Source organism: Egretta garzetta, unplaced genomic scaffold (assembly GCF_000687185.1).
Source record: "Egretta garzetta isolate BGI_Z169 unplaced genomic scaffold, ASM68718v1 scaffold172, whole genome shotgun sequence".
Lineage (NCBI taxonomy): Eukaryota > Metazoa > Chordata > Aves > Pelecaniformes > Ardeidae > Egretta > Egretta garzetta.
This window is the reverse complement of record NW_009258951.1, coordinates 3,368,843-3,394,597: the sequence shown is the minus strand read 5'-3', so window position 1 is coordinate 3,394,597 and position 25,755 is coordinate 3,368,843. Positions and strand designations below refer to the sequence as shown.

The window sequence follows — 25,755 nt, the reverse complement described above, 5'->3', positions numbered from 1 at the left end:
GGGGGGGAGGGGGGGTGGTGGCTGGGGTTTTTTTAATTCTGTAATTCTAATCTTATCGGGATTAAGAATTATTTTCTTATGGAAACGGGGCTTCCTTTCAGATTGTTGCTATGGCCTGCATCAATCTTGCATCCAAAATTGAAGAGGCGCCTCGTCGTATAAGGGATGTGATCAATGTGTTTCATCATTTGCGTCAGTTAAGAGCAAAAAGGTAAGATTAGCTTCGTTATGAACATAAGCATCTGTTGTCACTAATGTACACTACAGTTTTCAATTCACAGTATTTTTCCAGGCTAAGTTCAACGACCTAAAATTGAGAAGGGAGTGCTCATTGGCTGCTGTGTAGGTAGTACAGTTCAATGCTGACTTCTACTGTTACCTTTGATTACTTGGTAGGCTGGTTTTCATTATTTATATAGTTGCAAGTCATGAGTATTGGTTCTAGTTTTTGGTCCATGGTTCTAGTTTTAGGTCCGTTGCTAATTGATTTTTGATTCCTTGTAGTTCTTGAAAGGTAGCCTTAGGTATGAGTAGTTAATTAGTAGTGGGTTGCTGTGTATTCTCTGGACTTTTAACCACATTCTGTAGTCTTAATGCTTTCCTTTTGTTAGTTAGTAGCCATCCAAACGTGGTTGTGGTGCCAATAAAGTATCAGTTAACTAACAGTGAAAGCTGAACTTCTCCCAGTGATGATAGTACTACTTTTTAGAAAAAACAATGTTAGAAAGCATCTGAAAAAAGTATGGTTTGGCCTACAGTGTTTGCAGCTTTAATGACGCCACTTCAACAAGGAATGTGTAATTGAGTCTTGGAAGCTGAAGGCATCTTTAATTGAAAAAAGTGAGACTTGTGTTTTTTTATGGTACGGTGTGCTTGTGTCGATGAAGTTGGAGTGTAAGCTTACCTCATCTGTGTGCAGATCTGGGTAACTGTCTGCTTGAGTTGCAGAGCTGTTCTCAGTTGTGAGTGCCTAATACTGCTTTTCTGTGTGTAAAGTGATGTATGTTTTCATGTGTAAAGCAGATTGACTTGATTGGAAGGAACAAGGAATAGCTGAAGGGAAGGAGTTTTCTAAGTTGCTATTAAATGAAAAATTTCTTTAAGCTTGTCATGCAGCAATATTGTAGTTTGTGAGATTGGAGACATCAGCAGTGATGAAGTAGTTTTAATTCTAGTGGCCAATTGCTTAAAGTGTAAGGAAGTCCATAGTTGCAAAAGGATTTTGTTTTCAGCTAGGTTCTTGAATTCATGCTCATTTCTCTGCTCTGTATCACCAGGTCACAGCAGGTATTTAAACTTTAGTGTTGCGTAACCTTTTCTGAGAAGCAGAGTAGAAATCTCTTAGGGAAACCAGCTGTTTCTTGGTGTGTTCATCCTGGTTATGCTTCTGTTGCATCTAAAACTTTGCTTTTACTGCCTTGTGCTTGTGTTTTCCTAGTTAGCTTTAGGTAAAAGAAGAATGATTTGGTGTTATACTTTGGAACTTAGCTTTGTTCTTTTTTTTTTTTTTTTTTTTTTTTTTAAAGTTGTTATCCCTGATGGCCCTGAGAGAGTTTTGTGAAGTTACGCTGAATTGGAATTCGGTGGTATTGTTTCTTACCGCAGTTATGATAAGGGAGTCTGGTTATTGGAATTATTGAGGCTGGTTCAGTGATTCTTAATGTTTTGGCCTTGCTCCGGACAGTGAAGGTTAACTAATCATATGCAACGCTTTTCTTCTCAATGAGAATATGAATTAGCTGTTTCTTTGTGCTGTGTGAAGGATCAGAGAAACTGAACTTAACCTGTGAACTTAAATCTTTCCAGCTAGCCTGTTCCAAATCAGAATGTCACTTGTGCATGTTACATGGTGTCTAAAATGCATCATGTTGAGAGAAATCGTGCACTTCTACCCATTATTTTCTGGAGAAATGGGTATTGTTGCTCTGAGATTCTGAGTGAATCTGCATGAAATTAATCTTAAAAATGCTGGTCTGACATTCAGGCTTGCCTTTTTTTTTCTTTTTTTTTAACAAGCAGGATGTAAACGTTTTTCTGTACTTTTTACAAGATTACAATTACATAATCTGTACATGTTATTAACTTCAACTCTTTTTTCCCTTGCAACCGACTATACAGCGACCAGCTACATTTACCAAAGCCTGGGTGATGTGGAGTGGTACATAAAGATGAAGCTGTCGTCATGGCAACAGTGAGTGAAGTATCGAAAATCCCCAAGGAGAAGCCAGTGCTCTGAGAATAGGTCACTGGAATCGGGGGACTAACAGGTTGGCCGTTGGTGAACCATTTGGAAGAACTCCTGTATCTTGTTATAAGCTTTTCTCTTTGCTGTCCAGGTTTTTAGAATACTAGCTTAACTTTTTTTTTTAATCTGAAGCTAACGCTTAGGCCGTAGTTAGTTTCTCACACGCAACCCAGAACTGAAACAATCAGTTAGGCTGCTGTACTTTCTTTTCACCTCTAGTCTAGTTTTTCTGTTAACTGAAGCTCTTAACATGCACATGAATTTTGAGTAGCTTGACTAGGCTTGCTTTCTTAAACAGTTTTGGGTTCTTAGTTCCACGTTCTGGCTCTGTATAATTGCAGTTTGAATTCATAGTAACATGTGCCTTCACAAGGATATGGCAGTCTTGAATTTGTAAAGCTATTTATATGAATTATTATGTAAGCAGTCCCTTATATGTACCTGTTTGCAGAACTGGGAATTGCATTGGAATTTTCTTTTTGTAAGACCTATAGTCAACAGAGTTACTGCTAGGTGGTATTTTTAATACTGAGAAGTAAGAAAAAACTAAAAAAGTGTTTTGGACAAGCATATTTTCCTCTTGATCTTTCACGAGCATATGTCACGTGGTACTGCATGTAAAAATGTTTGTGTGCATGGAGAAAAGCTCGTATTATGAAAATACTGCTTTTTAAAAACTGTGTGCTGAAACATCTGTGTTCTGAGCGAAGTGCAACTGTTGTTTAACATGTAGAATGTAGTTTGAAGTTGATTTTATTTATCTTAAATGTGCCTGAAAGCTGCAGAAAGTTCTTATGAGACTGGAACCAAATGTGACTCCTGTTGTCATGTAATCTCACAAATGTTGGTTTGGGATGCTCAGTCAGCTGTTCTTCTGTTGCAGCAAACAGGTTCATGCAGTTGTGTTGGAAGTGGCCTGTATCAATAATACACACTACTTAGTTTTCTTCAAACTGCTCTATAAATCTACAGTGCTTATATTTACAATGCTGGAGATGGATATAGAACTTGCTTTCTTCTCTCTTATTGACTGGCGTAAGGGAGATCTGGTCTTTGAAACAAGATGCTGACATTATGCTGTACTTTTCAGAAGTACTTTTTTCATTATGAACAAATCTACATGCAGGGCACTCTTCCTGCAAAGTATTAGACATTCCAAAGATATCAGACTTTAATATTGCATCAAATGGAGCTGGAGCTGTGTCAAGAACTTAGGTTTCATTTGTCAGAGGGATTTGAAAAAAGGATACTTGTAATTAATTTATTGTTACAAACACATTACAGCATGTGTTAATCTTTTGGGTTGTTACGCAGTCTCTAAATCCTGATGAAGTTTTGTGACTGAATGTTGGAGTGAGTTACCAGAATGGGCACTGTATGCTCTCTGTTCTTAAATCTAAAGTTTTGCCTGGAGCTCTGGTGCTGATCTGTAAGAACAGATTCAAAGTAAGAATTTGTAATACTACTTGGCTGTATAGGGCTTGAAGCTTATATTTTATATATAAGCTCATAAACTACTTTTCTCTAGTTTGTTACTTGGACCTACAATGATTACTTCTTGGACTGAGAACTAAGCGCAGCAAACGCAGTAGCAAAGTTCCTCTTTTTTTTCTTTTCTCAGTAGGAAATCTAAAGCTTTACAAAGGGAAATCTCTGAAGGTTCCAACTTCTGAGTAATTATGCATACCAATACTTCAGAGTTTATGGCAAAAGTACTGAATTGGTAAATCTTAATACAGCGGGGAACCTGACTTTTGCCAGTAATAAGGTGTGGTAAAGTCTTCTGCAGATTTTTATTTTTGCCTAAGTGGATAAAAGGCTGCATTTGTCTTTCTATTTCTGGAAATACTGTCTGGATAAACTGATGTTTTTCATGGCTTCCTTAGACCTGTAGATCTCTAGAACTTGTGTTGTTGTAAGTGATCGGAGTAATGTGGGACAACAGAGAAAAGCACACTTCCGAGTGCCTTCGTGTTGAGTTTCCTGTTGCTTTGCTGTTGAACATGTACAACCAAAGTATCAACTGTTTGTGCTGATCCTATGGCCCTGCAGAAGGACAGTGAAAACTTAAAATGTAGTAAGGCTCACAGTCTGTCCTGTTGCACTTCTGGCTACCTTACTGTGTTTTCATTAAACTGACTTCCTTATGTAGTTTTTGGAGAAAGCAAAAGACACCTGGAAGATAGTAATCCTATGGCAGGTTGTTGCATGATCCCATGCAGTCGTGTTGTCCCGCTGTTGATTTTATATTTTTTAGACTGGAAGTCATAGCTGCCCTAACGGTTTCATCCAAGATTTGTCACCTCTGAAGTGTTCTGCTAACAAGATAAGCTGAGCCTGGACACCTAAACGCACTCTGAATGATGCCTTGCAGATCCTGTTAATGTCAGTGATCTCTAGATAAATTGTGTAAAGTGGTATTGGAAGAAATGTTATTATTATAAATCCAAGTTTAGCTGGGAAGTGAATCAGTTTCACTGATTGGAAGAACTGCAGCTTGGTTCTTCCAGTGTCGCACTACAGAGCACTGTGTTCAGACAGTCTTTGTAGTGTTTCAGTGTTCAGATAAAATCATAACCTCTCTACTGAAGTAGTTAACTTAAAGAAGCTTTAGATGTTTTTCTTTTCTAGTTAATTTATGGGGAAAAAAAATAAAATCCCGTATTCTGACTGGATTACTGACTGGGTTATATTTAGAGTAGCTGAAATCACAGACTTTGTAAATGTGCCCCTGATGAGCGAGACTAGCCCTTAACCAGAGAAGTTACTTTTATGTAACATGGAAAACATTGCATTTTTTTTTTTTAGGAGACAGAAGCTGCAGTAGTTCATGTCAAACCTTCTGGGAGCTGCTTCTCAGCCCCATAGGAAGAGCAGGGGGAGCTCACACTTCATGTGTATGGTTATACAATGTGATGCTTTTCTTGGTGAAGTGGATGGCTTGTTGTATCCTTTGACCACTGGTGATACGCATCCTTCCAGGTGACTGCAGAAGTCTTGGCATAAATTGTGGATCACTGAAGTTGGGAAGCCCTTCAGCTAGCCTTGTAATTAAATTGACCCTTTCTTCTTGGGGTGGGAACCTAGGGTTTTTGAGTGTGTTTTCTCTTCTGTGATCTATCAGGGAAGAGAAGCATGATCCACTTGCGCAGCTTGCATGTAATTGAAAAAGACAAGCTGGTGGTGAAATATTTTGTCTGATAAAACAGAAGCTGTGTTTTGAATCCACTTTGTGTTACTTCTTTTTTCTTTTGAAGGTAATTAAAATAAATTTGTCACTAGTGCTTGGGGTGTGCTAGGTTTATCATGTAAGCAGACAGTGGTTTATTATGAGTGTAACTAGTTGCAAACCCATTCTTCTGTGTTGGTAAGCGGGTGGAATATGTGAGGCGTATTACAAACAGGGAAAAAGCTGGTCTGTCTTTAGGAGGAAGTGGATTAAAATACACACTGGAATGTTGAAAGGTCAAGTCTAAGCACAGACAAAAAAGAATACAAAATGGAGTATGATGCTTATGCATAAAGCATACAGCAAGGTATTTTAGTTAAAATTTAAAATGCTTTGGAGAGTTCAGGTGTTGGATTTCAAAGGAATTAGGACCTGACAGTGCTAGACTTGGGCATCTTTATGAAATGAGCTCTTGGTTTGCAAATAGCAGAAGTGATGTGGTAACCACTGATCAGTGGGTGCAGTGTTCAGAATTACAGGCAGATCTGTCACAATTTCAGAGGTTACATTCTTTGCTTTACTAGGCTTTTCATAAATCACAGTAGCAGGGCTGTCTTGTTTTCTGAAGATCTGAATAATTTTGTCTTTCAGTGCATAGGAAACCAGTTTATAAAGCACAAGCTTGCTACTTTAATATCAGTAAAAAAACCCTGTTCTAGCTTACTTAGGTTTGAAGTCCTACCTAATAAAGGTAGTTGTATCACACTCCTTCCCCCACCTCTGTCGTGAAGCGTAAAGGTTCTTTGAGATCTTCACTGTAAAACTGACTTTCGTTCCAGCAGCTGGACCAGTGTAGTTTGCATACACAGCAGCAAAAGATTTTTTTTCTTGGCCATCTAATCTGTAGCTAGTCAAAAGCAGAAACTAAACTAGTTTATCTAAACTTGGACAGCACAAGATTAATGCTTAAACTTGCTTGCAGGAGTTGAAAACCGGTTTCTGTTGCCATTAGTTGGTTGGAAGGGAAAACAGAGATTGCCGCTATTTTTGGATATGCAAAACAGTTTTGATTTTATTTCTTGCAAACTATAGGACTCCAAGCCCCCTGATACTTGATCAGAACTACATAAACACCAAAAATCAAGTAATCAAAGCAGAAAGGAGGGTACTGAAGGAGTTGGGATTTTGTGTTCATGTCAAGCATCCACATAAGGTGAGTTATCAAGAGTAATATAATTGTAAATATTATTCCATCTTGATGGCATCATTGTGAGCTGTGGGACAAGAAACACAGGTGTAAAAATGACCTGATTTCTTCTCTTTATTCCTTGGTAGTTGTATCGTGAGTGCTTTTGCCAGAGTGCTTGGGCAAATAGTCATACTGACTTTGGTAGGAATTGCTTCCTTGGGAAATGTTAAAGGTGACTGGTTTTGAAAATCATAGAAAAGTAGTAGAATAATTGCACATGATTGGATGACATGTGAGCTTACAATGTATGCTTAGAAAAGGAGGAGGCACCATTGTTTCGGAATACTGTTTGGCTATACATAGTTACTTCTGTTGCTTTATGTGTTAAAACTGAGGTGTGTTTTTTTTTTTCCTTATTCCTCAGATCATTGTTATGTATTTACAAGTCTTAGAATGTGAACGTAATCAAACCCTGGTACAGACAGCCTGGTAAGTTGTTATTTTCCATTCTTTTCCTAGCCAGGAAAATAGTAGCAGAAATAACAAGCCTGATGATCCATATGCAAAGCAATGAGATGTAAGTTATTACACAAATACATACTTTCAAAATATTTTAGTGCTTGTTTCTGCTTACTATTTTCATGGCTTGATTGCACTACAGTAATGGAGAACTCAATTTAACTTTGTTCTTTTTTCTACTCTTTAATTAAAGGGTAGTCCATGATGGTAAGTCATAGAACTCTGCCCTCTGCACCTCAGCCCATGACCTGGGGATGGCCTGTTTGGCTGCCCTTCTCTCCAGCCAACCCAGTGCAAGCTCTCATCCGAGATTCACTGAAGTGGTCCATATCCATCGGGCAGCATCTTCTAGTTCTGTCTGGGTGTCGAAAGGATTTGTATATTTGCTTTTAGAAGTAACTGTTAAAAATGTTTCTAAATGTATTTGTTGCCTAGCTACTGTATACTGTTTAAAGGACACATGGGGTAGACTTTCTGCCAACATTTATTTAGTTGATGTAGCATTTGGCTAAACTTGAGTTTTAAAAAAAAAAAATTACAGTGCATGCAGCATGTTCACTTAGAAGCCATATTGGGCGTGGTTTTCTATGGAGTCAATACTTACTGACTGCTGTTCGTTTCTTTCCTGTAGCTCAGTAACTTAGAAATCGATGGAGGTATCTGCTGTTTAAATGTATCTCTTGGCATGTATTGCTTGGCAGTGCCACCCTGGTGGAAGAACCATAGCTTAGTGAAGTGGGAGACCCATTACTAACTTGCAGGTCTTTTTCCAACGCTCAGTGAGCAAATTGGATGCTTCTCTCTCTGGATGAAGTTAATGTGACTCAAGGCACACATAGGATTTAAATGCAATGTTTTATGAACTTTATAGGTTGCATCTAGCCCCTGGAAAATGGTAGGTTAAAACTATACCATGCTTTCATGCTTGCATTTGAGTTCTAAGCATATTGATTTTTAAATACGAGAACATTGGTGTTTAAAGCAAAAACAGCTGGACAGATAAAAAGTATTTGTTAGATTGTTAACTCAATGGACGCTTCATGGTGTAACTTAACATACCTACCTAGGACATAGCCATTACATACTATTACTTGCATTGGGGTTTTAAAACAATGGCAATGGTGCAAACTTTGTTACGGAAGTAACAAATGTAAATGTCAAATACAATAATTCTAAAGAAACCAAATGTTTAATGTAATAGAAAAAATAATAAAGTCAATTGAGTCTCCAGTATTGTTGTCCTCTAAGTAAAAAGATGTAAACCTGATACCCAACTTTTTTTTTTTTTTTTTCTTCAGGAATTACATGAATGACAGCCTTCGGACAAATGTGTTTGTTCGCTTTCAGCCAGAGACCATAGCGTGTGCTTGCATTTATCTTGCTGCTAGAGCTCTGCAGGTGAGTATTTGTCTGTCTTTAGTTAGCATTGCCTTTTATTGTTAGTAATTTGGTTTCAAGGAATTTAATGAAAATATTTAAAACAAAAGTCTGGTCTGTAATATCTATTAAGTTTTTTGTTGTTTTTATTTTCAGATTCCACTACCTACCCGTCCTCACTGGTTCTTGCTTTTTGGCACCACAGAAGAGGAGATTCAGGAGATTTGCTTAACAACTCTTAAGCTCTATACCAGAAAGAAGGTAACGTTGAGGTGTTTGGTTTTCTTATTCAGTGCAGCTTGAACTGTCTCATGGTTGTCTTAAGTGTGTTTGGGAACACCTGCATACAAATCTAATTGGAACAGCTCTGCTGTGTGGCGGCTACTCTAAGGGGAGTGTGAGAACAAATTATGGAAGTTAGTCACATTACTGGATAGATGATTAAAGGATAATTGAGTGTTTTTCAGAAATGAGATGAAAATATAAATTGCATTAGTTCAGCTTCTTACCACTTTGCTACTTTAACAGCCCAATTATGAATTCCTGGATAAAGAAGTAGAAAAAAGGAAAATGGCACTACAGGAAGCTAAACTGAAGGCAAAAGGTTTAAACCCAGATGGAACTCCAGCACTCTCAACACTGGGTGGCTTTTCTCCTGCATCCAAACCATGTAAGTTTGTTTTCTGAACAGAAATTTGCACAATACTATTTGATAACTCCTTGAAATCTGTGTCCCAAGGTGTTAAAAAAAAAAAGTAGATTTGCTTCTTGAGCTGTTAGATAACTTAGGTTTTCTCACAGAACTAAGCAGCAAAACAAATTTTTCTTTTTTTAAAAAAAACAAGTTTCAATACCTTGAAATAGCAGATTAGAGGGAAATGGGATGCCTTGCTCCATACTTCCACAGATGGGAAAGTGATATATTAATAATGTGCATCCCTGAGATAATTATTCTATGTCTAGAATGTCTAGACATAAAAATGTCTAGACCCAGGAGTTTGCTGCATAATAATGTGTTGTGAAGAGAGACTCTGGATTTCATCTGGGGGGGGGGAAGGGGCAGTTGCAATAGGTTTCATGGTTCCTTTTGCAGCAGGTATCTAAAAATTGCTTTCTCTGCTTCTCTTTAATATACGTGGCAACCGTTCGAGTGCAGTGAAGGAAGACAGCTTGTGGTCAGGAAGTGGAAGAAGGGAAGGTTGCAGTGCTGTCTTGGCATTGAAGTGAATAAATTGTTGTAATGCATATCTCAAGCCGGCCAATAAATCTGTCTTAACTCTAATGATACAAAGAACAGGCAGTTTTGTCTCAGTGCTTTTACCTCTTAATGCTGCTATTGATCTGTAAACTGCCAGCAAAATGTAAAGGCTGTCACGAGCATTGGTCCGGTGATGGTGGGTAAAGTAGAAGGCAGAGGCCCTTGTTTGTTACTTGGCCTCTTCAGGACTCAAGAACGTATTCTGGGAAAGCAATATTTGTGGCAGTTATTTCTCCTTAAGAACAATACATCTGAGTTTCCAGAGGTCGTTGAGCTGGCAAGTGTCCATTTGTCACTGAGCAATGAAAGTGTCGTGTTTCTGTGACATGGGAGCTGAGGTTAGAAGAGTTTGAGTGAAAGCAGGACCTCTGCTGGGGTTTTGGAAGGCTTCTTACTAGCTGACAAACTGAGGGAAAGCTGACAGAATTCTGCCTTTCTCTATTTTTACATTAAACCCCTGAACCCTATTGAGTTAGGAAGCTGCACTGTAAGTCATAGTGCAGCACCTCTGCCTTGCTGTCAGCAGGCCAGGCATAAATGCATTGTTATTGCATAGTAGCCCTTCCATGAAAAGATGATGAATCCATCCCTGGGCTATATATCAGCTGACTGTAGAGACAGATTTTTTTTTTTTCCTAAATTAAGCTTTTTGTTATTCATTGTATTTGTACCACTAATACAAAAATAAAATCTGTAATTTTGCTATTCGGTCTTAATTCTTTCTATAGTATTGGAAATTAACTGTCAAGGTAACAATTAAAGTTATGTATTTGTGGGCCATAAGGGCAGCTTTTCTTTTGTACCACTTGGGGTCCCGGTGGATGAAAACTCAGATGAACCTGGCTTCTGCACTTGGAAGGTCACAGTATTCTTTCCCCCCCACTGCTGGCAGCTGGCTTTAAACTTCTGTGCATCTCCCCATGGGCATCTCACTCCGGTGTTCCCTTCTAGGAGTGCATTATAAATAGAAAGATGCAATGAAATAGTAGCTATTGAGTTCATATTTACATCTTGTGCAAATACTGGTGAAGGTGCATAAAGGATACAATATATTTATAATAAAGTCTATGAATAAAATGCCTAATTTTTAATTTAAATTTAATTCTTAGCTTCCCCGAGAGAAGTAAAAACGGAAGAGAAGACTCCAGTATCTCTGAATACCAAAACCATTAAAAAAGAGCCAGAAGAGAGGCAGCAAGCTTCAAAGAGCCCTTACAATGGGTAGGTAAAAATCTCTTCCTCATGAAGAGAATACTTCTGCAAACACGGTTTCTTCAGCTGAAGTACAGTGAACTACTTTTGAGCTACTTCATGGAAGTAACAACTACCTTGGAAGTGTAACCCTGTTTTTCCCCCCCTCCCAAGCATGAGAAAAGAAAGCAAGAGAAGTAGAAGCAGCAGAAGCGCTAGTCGATCTAGGTCAAGAACAAAGTCAAGGTCTCGATCTCACACTCCTAGGCGGCAGTAAGTAGGGGACTTTTGGGGGGGGTTGGGGAGGGGGCAGGGCTTTTTGGAGGTGTCTTTTTTTTTTTGTTGTTGTTGTTATAATTAACACTCTGGGATATTTCAGCGGGGCTCTTCACTTCTAAAGAGCTAGGGCCACTCTGAGTGGCATGTAGGTGCTTGGCACAAGCTTCTATCTTCTGGCCAGCAGAAGTATGAGACTTGAGTCTGGCTTTGGGCTCTCGGTTCTTGACATGAAGTTGGTAACTGTGCCGTTAATAGTTCAAGCTGTAAAAGCTTTGCTATAAAATGGAAGTTGGTGATGGAGTGAGAGTAAGGTAGTCTTGCCCTGTTTGATGATCTTGACAAGGAATCAGTTATAAACGAGAGCAGTCTCTTGGAACTCCGTCCACTTGGAAGTAGTGAGAAGTGCCAGAGGAGCCAGCTTCATGTGTTGCACCTTTCTTCCAGTCACATGTGTCTTCCGCTGGTGTTGCGTGATGCGCTGGCTGGCTCTTCAGTACTCTGCCTCTTCTGTGGCCAGGCAGGAGGGGGAACTGTGCACAGCGATGCAGGGATAGCTGCTGGCATTCCGTATGTGTTTTTAAAGAATCTTCAGACTGACATCCAAGTTGGAAACTGCTAATTTGGATCTCAATGAAGTGTTCCCCTCAGTATTGTTGATCGTCAAATCATTGAAGGAAAAAAAAGCTATAACATTTTTAGTCTAGTGTTGAGGAAGGAAAAAAGGCTATAAAATATTTTTAGTCTAGTGTTGAGGAAAGATTGACAAGGTTGAGCAATTATGAAAGGTGCTGGGTTTGGGTTTAGTTTGGGCTTTTTGTTTTCAAAGTGACTTAAAAGCGTGTTCTGGGATGGTCACTATCATTCGTCAGTTATCCCTGTGGGAGAAACAGTCTCTGGTTTCTTCCAGTGACTTGGAAGTTCCTAAGCATTGATTTTTTTGTTTGTTTGTTTTCTTATGTATGGAAGACCATGTTTTAACTTCTTAATGCTTTTTCTGTAAGCTACAATAATAGGCGGAGCCTGTCTGGGACATACAGCTCAAGATCACGAAGCAGGTCCCGCAGCCACAGTGGCAGCCCTCGCCGCCACCACAATCACGGCTCGCCACACCTGAAGACCAAGCATAGCAGGGAAGAGTTGAAGGGTGCAAATAGACACGGTCACAAAAGGAAAAAATCTCGTTCGCGTTCACAGAGCAAATCCAGGGATCATTCGGATGCTGCCAAGAAGCACAGGCACGAGCGGGGACACCACAGAGAGCGGCGCGAGAGGTCCCGCTCCTTCGAGAGATCTCACAAAGGCAAACACCACGGCAGCGGCCGCTCAGGACACAGCAGGCACAGGCGCTGAGGTTTGCCCCTGCACTGGATTTTAGTTAAGCCTGTATATAATACAGTAAATGGACTCTATCTGAGAACAAAGGAACCGATTAGGATTTGATTAATTTAAACCCGATACCTGATTTTTCTAAAATATGTAGAAGATTTTTCTTTTGGGAAAGAAACCGTTACCAACTTTTGCACATAATACCTTAGCAGTATCAGACTGATGGGAAACAGCGATCAGGTTAAATTGTATGTATTAGAGTTGTGTATTGTTTATTGCTATGAGAACTGGAGAATGGATTTCTGTAAAAAAAGCAAAACGTACCTTATTTTTATACAAGTCAATTGCAGACACTTATATTTAAGTATAGTTATTTGTTTAAACGATGGTGGATACTTTCTTACACTGGTTTTAGTCTGCATGTGTTCAAAGATTTTTACAAGAAATAAAATATAAAGCTTTTTTTTTTACTGCCTGTTCGATGTCAAATACATTGAAACTAAATCTAAACTTTCTTTAAATGCTGTCACTTTGACCACTGCAGATTAGTGGGGCGTGTGGGATCTTGATGTGCTGGTATTGCAAATGAAAGACTCGAAAAGATTCAGAAGTTGGTGTCCTTCTGTGGGGAGGCACGGGGAGGCCAGGCCCACTTCTGGAACAGCAGGAACTTCCCCGCAGTGGGAATACACAAGCACGGAGGGCTCTGTCACCATCAGTGGGACAAGCAGCTGCTGAAGGTGACAGAGCTGCACTTTGCAAGCCAGGGCTGGGCTGCTCCTGTCCCAGTGTCCCTGTCAGCTGCCCCGGGGGTGGTGGGGACTTCCCTCTGCAGCTGCTGCTGGCAGAAGCCAATGAGGGATCAAGTTGGGGGATTTTTTATTTCCCTTCTTTCATTAGGGGTGGCGGGATGATGGCAGTGGAAGGATCCTGCTGTGTGGTGCTTGTGCAGCTTTTGGCTGAGCTCCTTGGGGTGCCTCTGCAGGTAGAGCTGCCCCCGCCACCACTGCTGTGCTGCTGCTCTGGACTTGAGGGTCCCAGTGACTCAGCTGGGGGAGGCTCCTGAGCCCACCAGGTGTGCTGTGGTGTGAAGTACAGCTGGGTTTGCTGTGGGAAGCTCTCCCGTGTGCTGGGGTGATGGCTTCGTGTCCACCCAGCACCACTGCACACCCAGAAGCTGTATGCTGGTGTGGGATGGCTGTGGGTGGGGTGGTGGGTAGAGGAGCGGTGACATGAGTGCGGGGGAATTGGGTTTGATTTGGTTGCTGCTTGGGTAGGAGGTGCTCGTTGTCCTGCTGTCCCTTGGGGCGCGTAGACTGCCACTGCAGACCTGTGCTCTCCTGAAACGCTTTGCACAACTTTGCTCTGCCTGAGGCTGCAGCGTGGCAGTGAGCAGAGCTGAAACGTGGCTGGTGTCCGCTGCTGCAGCAGCAAGCGTCAGTCTCTGGCCACAAATTCTGCAGACCTCGAAAGGGAAAGAAAAAAAAAATGTGGTTGAGCAAAAGCTTCACTGGAACTGGTGCGTTCTCGTAAGCAGCTGCCCAGCATCCTGCCGGGCCCGATCTGCATCTGTTCTCTAGAACTACAGAAAGTGAGCGTGCTGCTTTTGAGAAGGGGGAAAAGATCAATGTTGTACTCAGTTTCTTGGTTACCTCTCTGGTTTTTTTAATGTCCAGTAACTGTATTTCATGTGTTTGTTGCTTTCAGGAAAAAGTATTTGTTGCTATGGAAACTAAGGTAGCTTTTTTCCCTAGAAATGAATATTTAGATAGTCTAGGGTAGCAATAAAACCCCAGTGTTGAAGTAGAGGCACAATGGGCTCAAGCTCTGTTGAACGTCAGAGTTAGTGTATTGGAATGAAACGTGAAGAGGGCTCAGCCTCTCTATTTGTGTTTATGCATAAGCACTAATTACCCTTCTGTGCTTCCAGCGCCCCTCGCTCCAGAGCTGAAGAGCAGAAGTTAACTTCCGTGTAAAGCTGGAACATCTGGCGATGCTCAATGTCTAGATGCCATCTGCTGCAGATTGCTTACGCCCTGAGCTTGCAGTCAGCTAGCAAGAAGTTCAGCGTTCGCTCTTCCACGGGAAAAGAAGATGCCTTCGGCCAGCTGTGTGAGTGGTGGCCTCAGCCGCGCCACGTCTTTGCCAGCTGACGGGCCATGAGATAAATGGGTTTGGTTACTGAAAGGGCAGCAGCAGATCTTTCTCGAAGCCGCAGGTAAGTCGGGCCGGTGCTGTAAAGAAGAGAAGGCGTGCTGGGGGTCTGAGTGCCAAGAAGCACAACCCGGGGAGCAAGTCGTGCGTTTCACGGGCTGGGTCCCCTCTGGTGCTGGTGTGTGGTCACCAGCGGAGCAGCCCGAAAGCAGGTAGCAGTCCCGAGTGGCTGTAGCCCTGTTAACGTCCCGTTACCTGTGCGTTCGGTTACAGCAGGGGACAAAAGCAGTGACAAAGTGAACGTGCCAGCTCGCTCGCAGCGGTCGTGCGGGGAGGCAATGTGACCAGCTGCGGAACTGGGTGACGCGTGGGAATGGATTGGCGTTGGGGCCTTGCTCTGCTGTCACACGCCAGCGCTAGATCCAGCACGGTAACTGTGAAGCATCAGCCAAAGCCTATTTTAAGGGAGGTGATTATTTTTACAACTAGATCTCATAATGTCTCTCCCAAGACTTTGAAGTGTCCTTATGTGTTCATTAAATCACAAAACTGAACACTTTGAAAGCGCTGTTTGACCTTCAAGCATCTGTATTGACCTCCAGGAGTCACTTGAGGCTGACTTGAGGCTACACTGACATATCTCAGTAGTTGAGAAGTAATTTTCTTTAATGCTTGTTATTTTTAAATTCTGTGGTGTCTTCCATGTGCTTGAGTCACTTATGGGAACCCTTCATCAGCTGAAACTTAGCTCTGAAGGCTGCGGTGGCTTTGATGACCTGCTATTGACATCTGAACGTGGAAGTGTCCAAGGCAGCAGTGCCTCGCTGCAACTCCTGCCCAGAGCCTGCAGCTCTGCCTTCGCTACGGACCCAGGCAGCCACGCTGGGCAGTGGAAATAGCACAGATGTGTTTGAGAAACGAGACGGGGGGTTGAGTGCTCCACGCAGAGCTTTTGTTTCGGCCCGAGCTCATCGTCTTCTGTACGGGCTTTGCTCTGCACAGCGGTATGTGACACAGTGGCAGAGTGAGAGCATGTTCAAACATTTGCCCTCAGAGTGGAGAGGCTTTTATGGTAAAAACAGACTCTGTAATGCCCCATTGCAACCTTATTTCTAACCAAGAGCCCAGGTGCTGGTGGGACTGCAATGGCTTCCCTGGCTCGGGCTGTACCACACTACAGCACCCGTGTCCCTCTGCCCCATCCCTTTATGCTTGCTTTACCATGCTTGTTCCCTCCCCAGTGCAGATGGAGGTACCAGGATGCCAAAGAAGCCAGTGATGGAGCGTGCAGATGAAGCATAGTGAAAGATATTCCCAGTACTTTCAGCGATGCCTGTCTCCAGGGCACAGCCTGCTTCTGCTGCCAGCAGGCAGGAAGGTTGCTCAGGCTGCACCATCGAACCCAGATGGCCACAGGCAAATGTTTGCTTAGCGCTGACAGAGCGGACGCTGTCCTGGCGAAGTGGCAGATGGCAGCCGGGGCGAAGCAGGAACAGGAGCTACGGACCACCCTGAGCCACAGCCCCGTGGCTTGGACGCATCCGGAAAAAAAAAATCACTCTGACAGCAAGCGGCTGTGAAAGCTCTGAGCTGCCCGGTCTGATCTGCAACCCAAAGTGAAAGGAGACCACGGGAGCTCTGTCAGTAAACAAAGAGGAGCTTGGCAGGTAGGAGCTGGTGGTGACCCCTGCCAGCGTCTGGGACTGAGCGTGGCACCCGCGGCGCCTGCCCCCACTGCAGTGTGCTGCAAGGGGACAGTTTCCTGGGAAATACGGAGTATTCCTGCATTGCCTGATGCTGCAGCCACTGTTAGAAATTCTGTGATGGAAATAAGGTGCCCCACTGAGCTTTGGAGGCCTGAGACCCCTAGAGAGAACCCCCAGGAACTGGTGGGAAATGTTCCAGCCAACCACTCCTCCTTGGGCAAAGGGGTTTGGCTGGGTTGGTCTTGCCTGCAGAATTGCTTTTCCTTAGAAAAAGGATTTTTCTTAAAATGTTTTCACTAATTTTTCAACAAAGCGATGCAAGTATTTCAAGCGAGTGAGTTCAAACTGTCCTTCACTTTCAGCTTTGTTACCAATGTTGGAAGGATGTATGTGGGCCAAAAGCTTTGGATGGTTTGGGGAAGAAAAGTGAACAATCTAAGAATATTCTTGGTGGAAATTCTCCCAACAACTATTCATCAGGGCGCTAGCCACCCCCAAAACCCACAGGTTAGTGGCAGCGGGCGCTGCAGAGCATGCCTTGCACGCTGCTGTTAATGACAGCAATAAGGATCCCTTTTCTGGGAAATCTTACCCCAGCCACTGCTCCTGCCAGGAAATATTCATGAAATCCATCATTTCACATCAGCCCCACTTGCGAGCCCCCAAGTCCATAGCTCTCCTGCCTGTGCTCCTTGTTGCTCTCCCCACTCCAAAGCACAAGCTTGTTGCTTGCAGGTTGTGTGGGGCAGGAACCAAACCTGCTGCAGCCACCTTGTGCCCCACGCTCCCCTCTGCAGCGGGGCCGGCGTGTGCCCGTGCAGCGCTTGGGTGTTGTTGCAGCGCAGCACTGGTGATTACACCCCGCTGAGGAAAAAAACCCTTCGGTAAAGGAAACAGCTTTTCATTCCCGTCTCCTGCCTGGCCACAGACCAGTGAGGCATTTTGAAAAACAATTAAAAAAAAAGAGGTTAAAATTAGAAAAGGTGGCCTGAAAAATAAAGTCTTTATATTCCAGTGGAAGGGAAAAAAATTGCAAAAGTTACCATTCTTGTCCCAGGAATGAGAATCCTTCTTCAGAGGTTTGCTGGAGAGGACAAGGGGCTCATGAGCACTTCTGCAGACATCCTCTGGTTTGCCCCAGTCCCCCAAAGCAGGCCGCCCCCCCCTCCCCACACTCAGCTGGGCCCCCCTGGGCTGCTGTGCACCCATCGGCTCCCAGGGCTGCTGCTGCCTGCTCCCGCTGCCGTTCTGGGTTTTATTCTGTAGGTGGAAGTATTGCAAAGCGGACATGAGCATCCCACTGCGTGCGCACACTCAGGCATGCACACACGCACGCACAGGCTCTGCTGGAGCTGTTGAATGCACCAAACCGGGCCAGAAGGAAAGGAGGGGACGGGTGCTCTGCCCCAGGGGCCGGGGTGGCTGAGCCCTGCGGGTGACACGGGTGGAGGAGCCCCATCAGTCAGGGTCAGGCGTTCAGATGAGCACCAGACTTCAAGCTGCTGGGAGCAGTGGAGCTGCTCATGGGTGGGCAGCCTTGAGGGAGGGCATCGACCACCAGGCGTTTGAGATACCCCGGTATCGAGAGGGTTAAAATCAGTCTAAAAGCCTCCGTGGGCACTCTGTGATAACTCAGGTGGACCAGCTTGAATTACCCCAAAATGCCAATTGCAGCTGCTGCCATGGGGTCAGTAAGTGAAAACAGGGTTTACGCACCGCGGCCCAAGCTCTTTCAGGCTGCTGTACATGAGAAAACCTCCAGATGAAGCTAATGAACGTTGACTTAATTGCGCTGGCGAGCATCTCACAGATAAATATATATTAAAAGTGGTTTGAAGCAGGAGGCGATGGATTTAGGTTGCTTGAGCCACGCTGCTTTAAAAGCTGTCCCAGGTTTGCCCGGGAGGCTCTGCAGAGAAACCGCAAACACGAGCTCCAACCTTGCTCTGCTTGGAGGGCAGGAGGATTTCATGGGGGACTTGGAGGGGGAAGTAGGTGAAGTTTTGACCTGGAAATGCCAACGGCCTCAGACAGCGGGTAAAGGGGGAAGCGAGGGGTGGGCAACGCGTGCTCCCCCCCCCGCCTTGCCAATACCCACCCAGCACAGTGTGACCTCCCTCCTGGCAAGCCCCGCTCCCGGTGGAGCAGGCTGGATGTGGCTGCGAGCTGGATGAGGACAGAGCCTGATTTATGTTTGCCTTTGTGCGACAGCAACCTGTGTGTGCTCAGAAAGTAGCTGGATTTCATTTGATGCACGTTGCACAGCACAGTTCAGCCTTGCTGCAAGCGCAGGCAGCAGATGAACGCTGATGGGAATTACGGGTGTGCCGTGATCAGAGCAGACATGCCCCCCCAAGGGAAGGGATTTCAGATTGCCCTTGCCAAATTACAACCTTTAGTTTTTCTGCTTCTGGCAAGAAGAGGGCCAAGGCTCAGCGCCCGGCTGGCAAGCGCTCGGTGTGCTCCGGCTCCTCCAGCCACCGCACAGCCGCTCGGAGCCTCCCGGAGCCCCTCGCCCATGGATGAGGCTGAATGAGGGGGGGCTGTGCATGGCTGTGCTCACCACTCTCCTTCTGTTTCAACAATAATCAATTTGTCATCAAGATTCAATTTGAAATCACACAGCAAACATCGCTGCTTCATTCAGGCATCCTCCAAAAATCACATCACGAGCGCAGGCACATATGCAGCGATCCCCAAGGCTGATGGAGTCACTGCAGTCAGAATTCATTACTGTACAAACACGGCGTGAGCGACACAATGAGAGGCCATGTGTGAGATCTGGGGAGCGTATTAGAACCAAATATTGGAGGAGAACATTGACTGTTTAAGCCAAGACATGTCCCGTCGTCATGCTCAGCTCACCTGTGCCATGGGGTGGCTGCCCTTGCCGATGCCCGTGGGACAGCCAGGGGCTCTGAGGGTTTGTGTACACAACTGCTCATCCCAGCCAAAATTTTGCCCCCCCGATGCCCAGTGAGACTGGGGGTCTGGGAGGGGGCAAGGGCGTGAGCTGATGGCAACAGAGCATGGAGAGCGATGGCAGGGCACAAGGAGCGAGGCCTTGCTGTTAAAAAACCCCAAGCTGTGTGTATGCTCTTTGCTGAGTCCTTGTGAGAGCAAAATGCATCTGCGGGAGCGCGGGTCATTGGTGAGCATGGCAAATGGCCTGAACTTGGCAGCTAATCGGAAGGCAAAATTCATCCCCATTTAAACTGCCTGCAACCTGTGAGGGCTCCGCCTGCTCTGTAGCCTCTGCCGCTCCAGCTATGCCTGGCCTTAAGCCCCCCTTTTTTTAATTTGGTAGGAAAAAAACATATACAACTGTAATTGGAGCCTTTTTCCCCCAAGGTAAGAATTGGTCACTTAGTTGATCAAGTGCTCTGGCTTGGAGGGAGCCAAACAGCCCAAGTGCACGTGCACAGAGGGAGCTGAGGGCACGGGGACAGCAGCGTGGCGGGGATGCCAGCCTGCGCATCCTTCCTCAAACAGCAGCGTGAAACGGCTCCACAGGGCCGCAAGCGAGCATCGATCAGAGAAGTGGTATTTACCCACCAACTATTGCACAGCCGCTGTGTAAATATCGTAAGGGACGGACCAAGGCAGAATTATTAGACTGATACTGCTGTTCCCTTCTGAGAGCCGTGATATCCCGGTGAAAAACGATCATGTGAAGAATAATTAAGTTCTCCTGTCTCCTGTGCATTTTTGTGGTCTTACAAATCCCCTCGTTAAAGGGTTTCTCCGCTGCAGCAAACGTCCACACGAGCGGAGCAGAGGCTGCGCCCATTTGCCAAACTGGAGGGCTGCTGCAGCCAAGTGGCACGTGCCATGTGCCAATAAGGAATCAAGGGAGGAAAGCAATGGCAAAAATATCTTAAACCAAGTAAATGTACTTGCACAGATTCAAAGACATCCATTCAGTGAAGAGGTGCAGCTTTCTAAAATACCTACGTGCCTTAGGGTCCTCGGGTTTGCATTGATTTAACCAGGAGCTGGGTACCCAAATGCCTTTCACAGTCAGCTTTAAGTCCCAGCTTTAAAGTGGTATAGGAGCTGAAGGTCTGTTCAAAGCCTGTAGGCTTTTATATGCCACAATACCTCTGGGAAAACAAACAAACAAACAAAAAACCTGAAGCATCTTACTCCAATTAGCGAGGTTTCAAAATTTACCCCTTGATCTGAGAAGATCCCTGGCCTGACAACGCACGTGAGGCTGGTGGATAACTAAAGAGAACAAACTGGAGGGGTGAGGACTGGAGGTGTCCCTTCCAAGGGAACCAAATATGCGCTCTCTGGGCGGAGAGCATCCTCCTGCCTCCCTCCGCTCCCCGCCAGCCCCTCCCTGCGGCTCGGCGCCGCCGGCGCCCTCCCCCCCCCGCCAGCCCCTCCCTGCGGCTCGGAGCCCTGGGCGAGCCCGGCCCCAAGCAAGCACTCTTGGTATTTCTTATTTTCATCCACAAGCATTTTATAAACGATTCAGACACTAAAGGATTATAGCACGGTAGTTTGCCATCAAGGAAACCACAAGCAACAAACAAAGATGTTATCTCTAACATATGGTTCTTATTTGAGGAAATATGTCTGGTTACATTAATTGACACAATATGGCTTGGGGCTGGTTTTTGTTTTATAACTACTCGTGGGTTCCCCTAGCAACAGCAAAGCTAAGGACACGGATGGCAGGGCTGAGAACACACAGGCAGGACCAAACACCCTTCCCCTCCGCCCCGTACGTGTCCTCCTCAGCCAAGGACAAGTGCTGGCTGCGGGTGCTGGCAGGCACGGACGTTGCGACCGCGCTTTGCCAGCGCGCCTCAGGCCAGCGAGCCGTGTCGGGAAATGCCATCCCCATCCACCCTTTTCACCCCCCCCACCATACATGAGAACTTTTAAGGAGCTGTGCTCTGGGGTTCCTGGGGTAACAGCCCCCGATGGATGCCCAGCCGGCCACCTCCCTTTTAACCCCTGCCTGTGGGATGCTGTGCATGGGGACAAACTCAGAGCAAGTTCTCCGAGGCCATGGTTCGCCCCAGCACACTCATGGGCACGCAGTACAGATGAGTGAGGTCCCATTTTCCAGACAGTTTAGGAAGCTGCTGGGTTTTTTGAAAGATTGGAAAGAAAGGGTTGGGTACCAAAAGGTGGAGAGGCGACTTGGGACTGGAGGGGCTTCCAGCTGCCTGGGAGCTGCTGCCAGCCAGGCACGAGCTGCTCGAGTCCTCCCTGAACCCAGGCCTTGGGCTCTTTCAGCAACCTCAGAACATGCCAGTCTGCAGCTTTAGGTATTCATGAGCTTTACAAAATCTGCCAAGTGTCGATAGTATTGTGGGTGTTTCAGGAAGAGGTGGGCACCAAAATGCCTTTCGGCATCTGGGCCAAAAGCGACGTGTTCATAGAATCATACAATCATAAAATGTTTGGGGCTGGAAGGGACCCCTAGAGGTCATCTAGTCCAACCCCCCTGGAGTGAGCAGGGACACCGCTAACTAGATCAGGTTGCTCAGAGCCCCATCCAACCTGGCCTTGAATGTTTCCAGGGATGGGGCCTCCACCACCTCTCTGGGCAACCTGTTCCAGTGTTTCACCACCCTCATTGTAAAGAATTTCTTCCTTATATCCAGTCTAAACCTACCCTGGTTTAGTTTAAAACCATTACCCCCTGTCCTGTCACAGCTGGCCCTACTAAAAAGATTTTCCCCGTCTTTCCTATAGGCCCCCTTTAGGTACTGAAAGGCCGCAATCAGGTCTCCCCGCAGCCTTCTCTTCTCCAGGCTGAACAAGCCCAACTCTCTCAGCCTGTCCTCATAGGAGAGGTGCTCCAGCTCTCGGATCATTCTTGTAGCCCTCCTCTGGACCCGCTCCAACACTTCCATGTCCTTCTTGTCTTGAGGGCTCCAGAGCTGGACGCAGTACTCCAGGTGAGGTCTCACCAGAGCTGAGTAGAGGGGCAGAATCACCTCTCTTGACCTGCTGGCCACGCTTCTCCTGATGCAGCCCAGAGTACGGTTGGCCTGCTGGGCCGCCAGCACAATGCAATTCCTTTGCATTCAAGTCCTGTTGGTTGGTAAAGGTGGGAGTTTGGTTCCTGCACAGATGTCCTCCTCTGTGGATGACTTTACAAACATGGCAGCTACCTTTTAGCAGCATGACATTCCCCAGCACCCCGGCTTTGCAGGGTCACACGCCCACAGACCGCAGCAGTGATTACTCATGGGACTCCTTTTTCATGCGGGTTAGTAGGCGATCTGCATCCCACCACTTGTCACACAAATTGGCCTAAGACGGAGTTTGGAAGGTTTAAGACAGGGCCTGAGCAACAAGGACGGTGCGGCACTGGTATTAGCCATGTGGCTGAAGCCTTCTGCATGCCCACGTTGTCTGTGGGGGGAGAGGGTGTGGAAAAGGAGACACGATGGTTGTGATCTGGTTTACACCCTGCTTAATTCTGCTTTTGCTAATTATCCCAAGGCCAGACAAGGAGCTTTCACCCCTAGATGCATTACTTTAAGTGAAGTCCCCAAGCCAGACACAGAGACTGTGCCCTGCTAAAGGCAAGGCTTTGGCTGAGAAGCGCCAGCCCGTACCAGTGTGTCCTGCTCACGCTCTCAGGGTTACGGTGATCACGAGGTTTAAGGTCCAGGAATCATTGTCCCTGGGTCAGGCTAAGCGGGATCACTGGAGACTTTTGCCTTTCGGGATCTGTGCGGTAGTTTGGTTTCTCCTGCGCATCTCCTTAACACAACCTCCTCTGTTTCAGGAGCCGGCCAAGGCTTTTGCTCTTCCCTGTTATTTACGGTGCTGGCTTTTTGCTCGTTTCTGTAGATGTAACACTTATTATGTAAAACATGAATTGTGCTGTGATCATGGTGAGAGGATGCTTTGCAGACCTTTGGCATGACCCCAGGCCTCCGTGGGTCCCCATGTCTGCGTTGCTGCGGGCAGTGCAGAGAGGGTGCGCCCTGGGAGCCGGGCGGTGCAGCCATGGCTCGCCTCCCCATGCAAGCCCCTCGGGCAATGGAGTGATTCCTTGTGTCACAGAACCATGGAATCCCAGGTTGGAAGGGACCTCAAGAATCATCTTGTCCAACCTTTCTAGGCAAGAGCATGGTCTAGACAAGATTTTTTACAATGAGGGTGGTAAAACACTGGAACAGGTTGCCCAGAGAGGTAGTGGAGGCCCCATCCCTGGAAGCATTCAAGGCCAGGTTGGATGGGGCTCTGAGCAACCTGATCTAGTTAGCAGTGTCCCTGCTCACTGCAGGGGGGTTGGACTAGATGACCTCTAGGGGTCCCTTCCAACCCAAAACATTCTATGATTCTATGATTCTAAGATGGCCCAGCACCCTGTCCAGCTGCGTCTTAAAAGTGTCCAACGTGGCAGAGGCAACCACTCCCCTGGGGAGATTATTCCAAGATGGATGAACAGTGGGTTTGTAACACCCTTGCCCAAAGGTAGCTGGAGGAAAGTATTCTGATGGATTTCTGTGGATAACAATTCCTATCTAAAGCCTGGTCTTCAGAGGCAACTTTTCATCCTTTTGTTTTATAGCACAGGAATTCAAAGCGCTCCCCGTGTACAGTTTCAGCAGATGAGTTACCGTCTCATTCTAGCTCCAGTAACTGCTTCCATCACCCTCGAAAGAGGTGCTGCTGTTATTTTTAGAAGGAATCTACAAAAACAAAACCCAAAAAAAGACATCGGCAAATATAATGAAGTTGGCAACTGCTGATCCGTGAAAGCGCTGAGGCAATATCGCTACTTGGTTACACCCACACCGCCCATTAATCATTCTCCACATCTGACCTGGTCCTGGACACTTTTCAGCTGGGGCTGCTGATCCTTTTTTTGGGTACTTTTCCCCAAACGCACATGTGGTTCTTTGTTCAGAACTTTACGATGATTCAAATGACCACTCAGTCCTGGTAACTTAAAACAAATATTGCAGCTAGCAGAATGCTTCCCATACACAGGAAACAGCTGGATAAATGGATGCTGAAACGGATTTCCATAAAAGCCAATGATTCATGAAAACTGCTGCTCAGAAAGCAGGGTCAGCTACGGGTTTCTGAGGAGCTTCCTGTGCTGGAGACGGACTCCACCACCCCGTTCACCGCTCCACGTGTCATTGCCCCAACGCCCACCCTCAGCATCACGTGCAATTTTAGCAGAATGGGAGGAATTTACAAAAAGCAGGGCTGGGGGTGCGTTCCATCAGCGTTTCCTGCTGCCGGTGAAGCGTTGTTCAGCTGACCTGGACGTGGGAAAAAAAGTGATCTCATAAGTCAAGAGAGGGCAATCCTCGTGTTATTAATGGTTTCGGTTGTTTTATTTCTCAGGGGCTGGTTTCATTGACAAGCAGATGTGGGCAGGACAGAGAGCGTGACCCGCAAACGAACCCCATCAGCAGAGGAAAACCTGGGGCACTCGCGGTGGATCTTAAGGCTCCTCTCTCAGTGCCACTGTGACCACCAGATTTCTTCCAGGGCTCTTTACTCAGAGTTCAAAGCAGGGACTTGCCAGCTGGGTATTATTCATTGTAGTAAAGGGATGGTAGGCCAAAATAAATCACTTTCCATGTCACATAAATTGGGAGACGGAAAATACCATTTAGGTCATATGGTTCATCAGCTCCTGCCAGGGCAGGGCTGCTCCTGACAGTACATTTTCCATAGCTTTTTTCCTGTCCACTTTGAATGACTCAAGCCCAGGGGCTCCACCGCTCCCCCCCGAGATCTTCCATGGCTAACACAACTCCACGTGAGGACATTTTCCTTTCTACGGCACCAAAACTTTCCTTTGCTAAATGTCATCCCGTTACTCCCACTGTGGACCACCCTAAATTATTCCGCCCTTTAACCATGTTTACCAACTTCAGTTTTTATTCTGTGCCCATCACCATAGTGTCCGAGTGCTTCTGATCTGCAGATACATCCCACCGCAGGTGGAAGAAGGCACTGTGGTGCCTGGGGCTTGGGGAGGTGGCCACAAAGACACCTTGGGCAAGGTCTGTGCCTCATGCAGACAAACCCAGACAACCTCTAAATCAACGAACTAAAGCGACCGGCGTAGTATGGCTGTTGTAGAAGAGTTCAAACACCTGACACCCACTGAAATTTAGCAAAAAGAAAATCGGTAGCCTGAACTGCTGTAATTGATGAGGGAACTGAGGGAACAGTCTTCGTCCCACTGAGAAGTCTGGTGGCACTCGTGGGACGTATTTTCTGGTTGTGTGAAAATTAGGTGAAGCTGTCACCACACATAACCTGCTTCCAGATACCCATCCCAACTAAACTGCGGATCTGTGGGCTCCATATGAAAAAATCCTATCTTTGTAAAAC

General features: G+C 45.6%; 1 protein-coding gene across 9 annotated transcripts; it reads left to right on the top strand.

Moving 5' to 3' along the window:
* Positions 1 to 98: 98 nt before the first annotated feature.
* Positions 99 to 14,646, top strand: CCNL1 (cyclin L1). Of its 9 annotated transcripts, XR_004841409.1 has the most exons (15): positions 186 to 211; positions 2,119 to 2,267; positions 4,503 to 4,630; positions 5,054 to 5,227; positions 6,507 to 6,627; positions 7,028 to 7,092; positions 8,421 to 8,520; positions 8,656 to 8,760; positions 9,028 to 9,169; positions 10,867 to 10,978; positions 11,123 to 11,221; positions 12,229 to 12,578; positions 13,098 to 13,293; positions 13,454 to 13,628; positions 14,484 to 14,646. XR_004841409.1 is itself a non-coding variant. In XM_035890049.1 (13 exons), exons 4-12 carry the CDS (start codon positions 5,076 to 5,078, stop codon positions 12,575 to 12,577), a joined length of 1,245 nt encoding a protein of 414 aa, XP_035745942.1. In that variant the 5' UTR covers positions 186 to 211; positions 2,119 to 2,267; positions 4,503 to 4,630; positions 5,054 to 5,075; the 3' UTR covers position 12,578; positions 14,484 to 14,646. The 9 variants fall into 9 exon arrangements, 6 of the variants coding, with proteins under 6 accessions (XP_009632722.1, XP_035745945.1, XP_035745942.1 ...); XR_004841411.1 differs by lacking the exon at positions 13,098 to 13,293; XR_004841410.1 differs by lacking the exon at positions 13,454 to 13,628.
* The last annotated feature ends 11,109 nt before the right edge of the window (positions 14,647 to 25,755 follow it).

What these genes read in the sequence shown, in the direction of transcription:
- CCNL1 (XM_035890051.1), top strand. Translation starts at nt 5,076, where the DNA reads ATGTCAAACCTTCTGGGAGCTGCTTCTCAGCCCCATAGGAAGAGCAGG. An exon ending in ACCCTGGTACAGACAGCCTG is followed by an intron (nt 7,093 to 8,420) that starts GTAAGTTGTTAT and finishes TTTTTTCTTCAG; the next exon opens with GAATTACATGAATGACAGCC. An exon ending in AGCTCTATACCAGAAAGAAG is followed by an intron (nt 8,761 to 9,027) that starts GTAACGTTGAGG and finishes CTACTTTAACAG; the next exon opens with CCCAATTATGAATTCCTGGA.